Source organism: Salarias fasciatus, chromosome 10 (genome assembly GCF_902148845.1).
Source record: "Salarias fasciatus chromosome 10, fSalaFa1.1, whole genome shotgun sequence".
NCBI lineage: Eukaryota > Metazoa > Chordata > Actinopteri > Blenniiformes > Blenniidae > Salarias > Salarias fasciatus.
Genome location: NC_043754.1, coordinates 2,625,934 through 2,636,480, shown reverse-complemented (window position 1 = coordinate 2,636,480; position 10,547 = coordinate 2,625,934). Strand labels below are relative to the sequence as shown.

The window sequence follows — 10,547 nt, the reverse complement described above, 5'->3', positions numbered from 1 at the left end:
CCCTTTAAGGCTCATAATGTGACTAAACTGATAATTAAGTAATAAAATCATCAGTTCCATTTGGTTTAAAACAACTAAATAATAGATTCATATTCTTCCTGTTGAAGAGGTGATTGTCAATATCAATTCAATAAAAAAAAAATGTTTGATGAAAATTGGAAAAGTTTGTAGATAAATAACAGAATTAAAGTCACCAAATTGACTATAGGAAGTCAAACAGCTTCAAAGTCTTCATGTAGGATCAGGAACATCAGAGCAGGAAAGGTTGTGGAACAGGATGAAGACCTGAAACTTCACCGAGCGTCTCCACCCGTCATCACGTCCTTCAACCATCAACCATCAACCATCACTTCACTTCACACAACAAATCAAGACAGAAAAATATTAACAGATCATTTCTGACCCAGTGAGACTCTGAGAAACCTTTAATGAGACGGTGTGTTTCCAGGTCTGTCAGACAGCTGCAGCTCATCCAGAGGAGGGAGGAGGAGGAGCTTCAGCTGGGCTTCGGACGGAGCTGAGAGTCCAAACCTCCACCTCAGAAATCTGACTGAAGGCTTCAACCGTCTCGGCTCCGGTTTACCAGGAGAACATGGAGCATCCAGACTCCGAGGTCCTCAGGAAGAGGTTTACCACTGATCCAGAGTCAGACCAAACCAGCTGCAGCAGTTTTTAGTTCCTCCTCGCCTGTGGAACAAACTTCTTGTGGACTCACTCTCTTCTTTTCATTCAGGACTTTAAAGTTATATTTATTTTCTCAGGTTTTCCAATAAACTCTGCATTCTGCTTATTTTAATTCCTTTATCTCAATAAAACTTTCACTTTGATTCTATTTTTTAGAAACTCACAGTCGTCACTGTCTCCACATTGCGTGTGTGTGTGTGTGTGTTTGTGTGTGTGTGTGTGTGTGCGTGCGTGTGTGTTGCAGGTGCAGATGGAGGTGAGGCCCCCTCGAGCTGCTGCTCCATATTGTGACAGTTCAGAGGTGACGGTGCTACACCCCCACTTTTCCTAATACCACCTGCTAATCCCAGCGCAGGATTACTGTCCTCTGTAATCACTCATCCTGCACAGTGACACACCTCACCTCAGCTCCTGAGTCACACACACACACACACACACACACACACACACACACACGAGAACATGCAAACTCCACATGTGAAGAGCCTGAGCTGGAATCCAACAGGACGTTCTCCGCTGTGAGATGAGAGTGCTACCCACTGCTCCACCCTGAACGCTCCAACATCACTGCGATTGATTTTAAATAATGACCGAATTCATGAGACATGTGACGCATTATGAATCCCATTCACTTCTCAGCATCCACATCTGGAATCTACACATTTCTTTAAGTATAAAATGAATTTTAAAAATGCTTCCAAAATGCCATAAAATACCGGTAACTAACAAACTAACAAAATATCATGAATCACCTTAAATAAAACGTGATAAGTAAAGCAGGCTTTACGTCCTGCTGCAGTTCAACAGCGGCCTGAATTCATTTTGAGGATTTATTTAAAATCCATCCATCTGGAACGAGAAAAGACCAACATGGAAAAAAGACAAAGTAAAGTTGATTTTTCTCCCCTTTTATCTCACATTGTGTTTGACTCACTGTTGTTTATGAAGGAACCTGAAGAGCGACTCCGACCAGAGGCGATTTGGGAAAATAACAAAATACACTTTTCCAATTGCATTTTTATTATCTACATTTCAAATTTCTCAACTATTTATTCAAATGTTTAAATTGCCTTTTGTCTGCTATTTGCTTTTTTATCTGATGTCTTGTTTTGTTTCTGTTTTCACTGTAATTTTGTGTTTCTGTTCGTGCAGCTCTGTGAATTGCCTTGCTGATCTACCAAAAAAGTTGCCTCACAATGTCTGGCCTAAAGGTTACCTATGACCTTTGTTTCCTCACATAATGGAGCTTATAAAGCGTTCTGAAATTCAACAAGTTGCACCTGGTTATAGATACCTCTGCTCTTCTTCTATATTTGAGCTTTATGTGGCAGAGCTGCAGAGATGTGCGTCTGTGAAGCATGGTGGAGGAATCATCATGCTGTTCAGCTTGTTTCTTGACCGTGTTTCTTCTGGAAGGACTGAAGTGAGGACGACTGTCCTGCAGCTGCTGAATCGTCTGCCGTGACAGAATCTGTGATTCTAAAGTGCTTCTGCTGCCTGTAACTAAGACTATTACTAACATTAGCTTTAGCGTTAGCCTGCAGCTGTGACACTATTAGCTCCTGTCTGCATGTCGGAAGCTTATTTTAGCCTCCAGTTAATGAATCCAGTCCAGTCGGTTCTGGTATTTACTTAAACTTCTTCACACTGAAACAGCAGTAAAACCTGTTCCTGTGATGATTTGAGGGTTTGAGGGTTTGAGGTTTGATGGTCGAGCTGAGCTGAAATCCAACTGAGGTTTGATTCCTGTTTCAGAGGATCAGCAGAGATTCTCTGAATTCAAACCACAGAGAACCCAGAATCCCTGGTTCTGGAGACGTTGCTGATGGGTGCAGGCCTGATGGAGGCGTCTGCTGCGTCCTGCAGGCTGAGGGTGGAGAAGTGGAGCGCCGTGCAGACGCACAGCGTCTCCGCTGAATCTGCAGGTTAAACTGAGCTTCATGGTGACTCAGCAGGTCTGGACAGGGAAGATGCTCCGTCGCCACGCGTCCCTCACAGACACGGGGAACCGGGTTCGAACCCCCGTGTGTGGTTCCAGGCAGAGATATGACGGCATGGAGCTCCAGCCGGTGTCAGTCCTGACCGGGCTGCAGGGTGGAGGACGGGTGGGGGGGGGGCGGAGGCTGGCAGGACCAGTAATGGCGGTCTGTGCTGAGCCGCTGGTGGCACCTGGCTTGCACAGAGGAGATTATTCCTGTGTGTGTGTGTGTGTGTGTGTGTGTGTGTGTGTGTGTGTGTGTGTGTGTGTGTGTGTGTGTGTGTGTGTGTGAGTGAGTGAGTGATTGGAGCTGACAGCAGCCTCTGTATTGCTGGCTGGCCCGCAGATTTAGCCGACCTGTTTTAGACACTCTAATCTGGATTAACCGCAGCAGTGTGTCAGTGGGGACGAGGACCAGGGCCTCCGCCTCCGCCTCCGCCTCCTCCCCCCACAGCCTCTGCCCCTTCACCTGTTTCTCCCCCCACCCCCACCCCCTCCTCCGCCCACCTGGATACCTGCGGCCGCTCTGGTCTGAGGCCTCCTCAGACTCCGCCGCACGTCACCCTGCCTGCTTGCATCACTCTGAGCTGTTCTCCGGGAGTCCAGCTGGGGGGGGGGCAGGGAGGGGGTGGGGGGCAGTCAGGCAGGGATTACACCGGCTCAGTCCTCTTCCCTACTTCCCTATTTGCTGCGGCGGCTGCAGGACGAGCTGTTCCTGCCGCTGGCAGCGGCCGAGCTGTCGTCATCAAGGAGACGCCGTTCGCACAACATGCAGGTTGTTTTGTATGAAGAGGGGAAGAAAAAGGCTGAGAGGGGGGAGACGGAGCAGCCCCCCGGGTCTGGACCCTGGACCAGAGAGTCCTCATGGGGATCAATCCACAAAACATCCAATCTCAGGAAAAACTTCCATAAATGGTCCAAAATAAACAACCAGCCTTCAGAAGACAGTCTCACACACTCCTGAGCATCATCCAACACACACACACACACACACACACACACACACACACACACACACACACACACACACCGCAGCAATACTGTCCCACGGCCACAGTTCTGATCTCTCTCCAAGCAGCTTGTCCACAGTCCCTCGTCTCTCGTCTGTCTTCAGTTTGTCTTCTCTGAACAGCTTCCTCCTCCATCAGCCTCCTCTCCTCCACCAGCCTCCTCCTCTCCTCCATCAGCCTCCTCCTCTCCTCCATCAGCCTCCTCCTCTCCTCCACCAGCCTTCTCTCACCTCCACCAGCCTCCTTTTCCCCTCCGACACTGACCGGATTGCTCTGTCTTTCCTCTCTTTATCTGGAGATAAGATACTTACTTTTCAGATAAAGAATATTATGATAAATCAAATGAGCTTTGTCGTCGCTTTTGTGTAGCTGGGCGTGTGTGTGTGTGTGTGTGTGTGTGTGTGTGTGCGCGCCCGTGCGCATGTGTTTGGACATAATCTGTGTGTTCTGTGTGAAAGGATGAGGCCCTTCTAATTCACAGACATGATATTGGTTTTAATTCTATTAAAAACCTGTGATAGACGGTGGACTTCCTCGAACACCGTCACTTCTTAATCCCATAAAGAAGAAACAGTAAAAAAATCTAAAAAGTCGCTTTTACATCACAGACTGATTCAAACCAATGAAAACAGCAGAAGCTATTTGGAAACTCTTTTTAAAATGACCCCTTCATTCCCAAACAATTAAAGACACATATAAAAAAAAAACTCCTTATCAACTCACCAACCTCCCTGTTTTAACTTCCTCGCCCTCTGTCAGACTGTCAGATCTTCTCCATCTGTTTGAGTTCTGCTGAAGTTAAAGATAAAAATGAATTTGTGTGTAAATGTGTGTGTTTCTGTACGGTACAGGCTGTGTGTCCTTGTTGCACCTGGCTGGGCGAACAGGAGGTGGTTTAATTCCTCACACTGATGTTCTCCAGGTGATCAGACGGGCCTGGAGCCTCGCGAGGTTTATTTCAGAATCTGTTTATTCTGCATTGTACGACTTCAGTTCAGATTCAAGATTTATATACAAGTTTGTGTTCTTCTGATAATTTTTTACTTATAATCTTTAATATTTGGTTACAAAGATAACATCATAGATAACATTTTCTTTAACTGATATGGTAATAGCCTAACGGACAAAATGCCTTTTTTTTGTTTTTGTCTGAGCCATCTCTATATTATATTGGCCAAAATAGCAGCTATCAGACAGTTTAACAGTTTAACATTCCTCCAAATAGCACCAGCCTGTGTCAGGAGTGTGACTAGTGTGAGTTGGTCTAAACCACATACAATTTCATTTTTAAAAATCAAATATTTTGAGATAACCCGCGTATAAAAAAGAATTGATGCCATCTGGGGCATGATGTGTTAAAATATTAAAATAGCAATTATTATATTCAGGAAGTGGACAGATAAATGTATGTAAATCATACTTTCCAAGAGTTTCAAAACTTTCCATAAAAATGTGTGTAAATTTGACAGTTACTTATTGGCGGAAATCACAATAACTATAACTAAATCCAGTTTTTTCTTCTCTTTGTAATAACTGATTTGTTTCTGCCAGTAATTCCTCTAAAAAATGATTAGTAAATGTGTTCTTAAAATAATTCCCTGGCAGATATTGACAAGTAAATAAAAAGCAAACTAGCAAAAAGTGAGTTTCCTCAGTTTAGGAGTTTGTCGCTGCAGGTGAACGAAGCCGCTGAAATCGCAGTAAAAGTAGAATCTGAGACCGGGACCGACAGACGGAGCAGTTTGTGTTTTTATGAAGCCTGTTGCTGCTGCGCGCGCGCGCGCGTGTGTGGGAGGGGTTTTGCGGAGCCACTTGCTCTTCTCTAATTAGCAGCGCGTGCCGGTGAAGACTCAGTGAGGAGCTGAGCGGGACGCGCAGGCACGCGGGGCCACTTCACCTGTGATGAGCGCGGCGCTGTGAGCGACAAGCGGGAGTCCGGACGCTCTGCACGCGCTGCTCAGCCGACGGCCGCGCCAAACTCAGAGCGCAGTTTGAAAAAAGAAAAGAAAAAAAAAGGAGAGAGAGGGAGAGAGGGAGAGAAAGTCACTTTGACGTTCCTCCCCTCAACTCCGGCGCGTCCCGCTTCTCTGCGCAGCGGCTCGTTGGATCGGACGCACCGACTTGTTGCCCTGCGCGCGCGCTCCGAGGGGCCCCGCGGCTGCTGGTGTTGCGTGTCCGACCGACAAGTCAGCCACAGGACTTAAAAGCCTGCTGTAAGGATGATGTCCTACATAAAGCAACCCCATTACACCATGAACGGGTTAAATTTGCCTGGACCCGGAATGGACGTGCTGCACACGACCGTCGCTTATCCGCGTAAGTATGAAGACATGTTTTTCTTTGTATTGAAGAGGATTATCAAAATACATGTTTTTTTTAATATATACGTATGTTTTTGTCCCACTCTGTCTTTGGATTACTGATATCAAGTTTAACCAATGCGCGTAAATACGCGCAGGCCGGTGCGTAAAGCTGTGGCCAAACAATGAGGTTTTTTCAAACTGATGTAAAAACAGTTTGTTTATTGAAAATATCAACATATTTACTTCGTTTAGGTCAACAAATACTAAACTGTTGTTACTATTTATGCAGATTTCTGCCATAAAAAAGAGATGTTTCGTATTTTTCCCGGTTGGAGACGGTTTGATTGAAAGTGCTGCTCCGCTGCTGCGGCTCTTCGGTGTTACGAGAATATATTCCTTCGCGGGGATTTTAGAAAATTTTTTCAAACCGAAAACTAATTTGAAATCAGCTGATGTACTTTCCATTGGAAAAAAAATCTGGCAATTTTTTTTCACCGTTTTGACGCAAAGCTTCGTGCGTCGCTGGTCTTCAGTAAAGAGGACAATAAAGATGAAAGTTATGACTGACTTTAACAGATCTGTGCTGGAGACTTCTGCATGGAGAGCATACAGACATTATCATTAAATCTAACTGTTTCTTCCCTCAGAGAACTGAACTCTTCTTAGAAACTAAATACAAAATTGTCAGAATTATTTTTATTTTATTCAGTGCTCTACTTTCTTTGTCTTCGCTCTGATGGGGGAATTCTGGAGTCTAGATCTCACACTGCATCACAATCTGCTGATTCTTTTTTCAACTTATCCCTCTCTTCACAAAGGGAAACAAACTAATTCAAATAATCACTTCAGTCGCTGCTTCCTTTGAAAAGAAAGAGCCAGGCTGGAGTTCATGCTGGATTCATGTGGCCCTGTGTCTCCTGCCCTCTGCAGCCACTCCCAGGAAGCAGCGCCGGGAGCGGACCACCTTCACCCGGACACAGCTGGACATCCTGGAGGCGCTGTTCTCCAAGACCCGCTACCCAGACATCTTCATGAGGGAGGAGGTGGCGCTCAAGATCAACCTGCCCGAGTCCCGTGTGCAGGTACTGAAACATCTGCAGCTGTCCGTCATCCCGCCCGTCCCGCCCCCAGGACCCCAACCTTCTCACTGTCTGACACACGTCGTGGTCTTTGTCTCTCTCAGTGCTTTTCTCGCTCACTTGTTGGATTCTTTCTCAGGTTTGGTTCAAAAACCGCCGTGCCAAGTGCCGCCAGCAGCAGCAGCAGAGCAGCGGTCAGTCTAAGCCCCGCCCCCCAAAGAAGAAGGCCTCTCCGGTGCAGGAACCAAGCGCCTCCGACCCGGTCCCCAACCCGCCCGGCTCCTACAGCCCCTCATCCGCCCAGTCGGGCCCCAGCCTGGCCCCCAGCTCCAGCACCGGGAACACGGCCGTGTCCATCTGGAGCCCGGCCATCTCGCCGCTGCCGGACCCGCTGGCCTCCTCCTCGGCGCCCTGCATGCAGCGGCCCTCCCCTTACCCCATGAGCTACGGCCAGCCGTCGGCCTACACCCAGGGCTACGCCAGCACCACCTCCTACTTCACCGGCCTGGACTGCAGCGCCTACCTGTCCCCCATGCACTCGCAGCTGTCGGGCACCGGGGGCGCCCTCAGCCCCATCACTGTGCCCTCCATGGGGGGCTCCCTGAGCCAGTCCCCGGCCTCGCTGTCCTCGCAGGGCTACAGCACCGCCTCCTCCCTGGGCTTCACCTCAGTCGACTGCCTGGACTACAAGGACCAGCAGGCCTGGAAACTGGGCTTCACCACAATGGACTGCCTGGACCACAAGGACCAGAACTCCTGGAAGTTCCAGGTCCTGTAGGGAGGGAGGGCAGCAAGACGGCGTTCATGCTGCGCGAGCGCGTCCCGTGTGCGATAGAGAGAAGCGGCTCCGCCCGAGGACTTGTTACCGTCCATCCTCAGTTTGTTGTTTGTAAGATTTTCTTTTGGTTTTCTAACAGCGACCTTTGTAGAAGTGCTTTGTGTTTGAGTGCAGTTGGAGCTGCGAGGACCCCAGAGTGTCCTCAATGCTGCCTGACTGCAAATCATGACTGCTGTCTTCTTCTGGAGAACAAACGCCTTCGAGAAGAAGAAGAAGAAGAAGAAAAAAGAGTTTGTAGGAAAAGACTGTGGACGAACACTGAGCCATCACACACTCAACACCACCTGTTCATTTTCTTTGTCTTAGAGTGAAAGAAGCGCTGTCCTGTAGGCGACACCTTCCTTCAGGATACCTGAAGCTATTTATTCTTTTTTCGATGCTACTTTTAAACATGTACTTTAAGTAGGTTTTTGGCGGGTTTGTGTTGCGTATCACAGTGTTAGTTTAGCGTTTTCATCCTGATGTGTTTGATGGAAAAGTCGGTAGATTTCCTGTTGTAGCTGTGTGACATATTAAAGTCTATTCTTTACTCTGCTGTGCTCTGGCGGTCATTGGGATGAGTTTGAGGAGTTCGGTGGGGATTTGGGTGAAACCGGCGGAGGGCTCGTGGTGTCGCGTTCAGGTTCGAGACCTGTCATGTTTGTCATATGGCCTCCATGCCTCTCACTGCTCCATCTTGGTTATTTTAGTTTATCTGATTCTGGGAGTGTCCCAATCCTCTTAGCCTCCCTTCAGCAATGCCCTAAGTGAATTAGTTGGGATTATTGCCCTATCCCCCTCTGTCTCTCACCCACCTCGGCCTCTTCCTTCCCCTCCCAGTCCTGGCTCTCTTCTGCTTTTTCCCTCCATCTTTTCTATCTTTGTCCCAGTGACTTCCATCTACCTCCACCTCTTGTCTCTCCTCCTTGGGTCGTCCACATTTCTGCCTTAGTGAAAAACACCTCGGTCGCACACCAAACGATGCAGTACATTAAAAGCTTTTCTACCCCGTTTCCAGTTCTTACATCTGTCTCCCCGTTACTTCAAACGCCCCCTTCACCGCCACCTCTGCTCCAACAACATCCCCAATTCCTCTGACAACTTGGTAATCCCCGCATGACCTGATTACAGCCGCGTAAACTTAGCAGTAGCATCACATGTGTGAAAATATTTTGCAAATGTGTGTGTGTCGTGGGGGTGTTTGTCTGAGCCACACGGAGGATTAAAGGTTTCTTTCTTAACCAAACACGTTTGTTCTTGATTTCTGGGAGTTTCGTGATTTCCAAAGCTACATCGAACGACCAAGTTTCATAAATATTCAAAAATTAACATAGATTTTTAAAACTTTTATAGAATCTAACTTGTCAGAGAAATAACATGACCAATAGTTGAACAAATGTCACTGATTCTGTATCTCGTTGCTACATGTTTCTTCGCTGATCAGCATCCCCGGCCCTGGAAAATCCAGCGCGCTGACACGCGTACAAAGATGGACATTTCAAAGCATTTTCCTGCACTCAGCGCTGACCTAATCCCGCTCCATGCTGGCTTTAATCCCTCCGCCCTCCCTCTTCCCGGTCCCATTGGTTAATCCTCCTGCGTCTGCTCGCCCCGATTGGTTAACCCCACTCTCAGGGTACACTGCACTTGTAATCTCTCTCCTTCCTCCCCCTCCCCCCTCAGCCTGAGTGCTTCAGACAGACATTTGCGGCGTAATCCCGGGGAGGAGCAGATGTGATGGGGGATGGACGGCGCTGAGCAGACCTTGACGAAGGTGAACCGCCGGGAAACCAGCAGGACGTTGGACGGTCTGAGAGGCCATCAAGACGTTTCAGAGAGAAGTCTGTTCAGAAACACGGCTCAAGTTTACCGATGTAGGTCTGAAACACTCCAGCAACTGGTCTTCCTCCCAATAAATCTGAAAAAAGAGTCTCTTCTTCTTCAACTCATGACGGCACTGACATGTGCCTTCGTGTGCTCCTCATACTTCTATCAATGACCTGCTGCAGCTTCTGCTTCAGCCATAAAGGCGGCCTTCACGTCGCAAACTGTTGATTCAAAGATTCTCAGCTCGGTTCATCGTCCACCATATTGGTTTCAGCAGGAGTTTTCCGTCCATCCTCATCAGCTCCACTCTTTGCACTGAGAGCGAGAGGAGCAGTAACATTGCTCTGCTTAACCCGATCACCGGAGATCGGAGGTGTGATCTTGTGCATGTGGACCGGGGTACAGATGTATGACAAACGGCTGGCTTTGGGCTCTTGTTTGCACCTAGCTAGCTAGCTAGGCTGCGCTATCAGCGGTTGACAGCCTCAAAGCTTCCTGCAGCAATGCACTCCAGACTTGACCCACACCGTGCAAGAGCCAATAAGAAGCTCGCTGACCTGAGGGAGGACATTCGCTGGCTGTCTGATGAACTCAGGGACAAAGACGCGATGCTGGCAAAGTCCATGGAGGTGGCTCACGCACAGTCGCTGGTGATAGCGCCCCTCTGCTGTCTCTGCTGCCGCCCATGACTCGCCACCCTGGGTTCCCTCCTGCTCTACACCCGACCACCAGCGATCACTGGCAGAGGGTGTGATCGGGGGCAAACGAGAGCCCAAAGTCACAGCAGTTCCACCTCCAATTCCCCTCTCAAACCACTTCCCGGCTCTGAAGCAGTGTGAAGACGATGCA

At 48.3% G+C, this 10,547-nt stretch overlaps 1 protein-coding gene across 1 annotated transcript; it reads left to right on the top strand.

Annotated features, from left to right (window-relative positions):
* The first annotated feature begins 5,738 nt into the window (after positions 1–5,738).
* Positions 5,739–8,098, top strand: crx (cone-rod homeobox). Its single transcript, XM_030101704.1, has 3 exons — positions 5,739–5,988; positions 6,906–7,057; positions 7,194–8,098. Exons 1-3 carry the CDS (start codon positions 5,892–5,894, stop codon positions 7,830–7,832), a joined length of 888 nt encoding a protein of 295 aa, XP_029957564.1. The 5' UTR covers positions 5,739–5,891; the 3' UTR covers positions 7,833–8,098.
* Positions 8,099–10,547: the final 2,449 nt, after the last annotated feature.

What these genes read in the sequence shown, in the direction of transcription:
- crx (XM_030101704.1), top strand. Translation starts at nt 5,892, where the DNA reads ATGATGTCCTACATAAAGCAACCCCATTACACCATGAACGGGTTAAAT. An exon ending in CACGACCGTCGCTTATCCGC is followed by an intron (nt 5,989 to 6,905) that starts GTAAGTATGAAG and finishes TGCCCTCTGCAG; the next exon opens with CCACTCCCAGGAAGCAGCGC. An exon ending in TGCCCGAGTCCCGTGTGCAG is followed by an intron (nt 7,058 to 7,193) that starts GTACTGAAACAT and finishes ATTCTTTCTCAG; the next exon opens with GTTTGGTTCAAAAACCGCCG.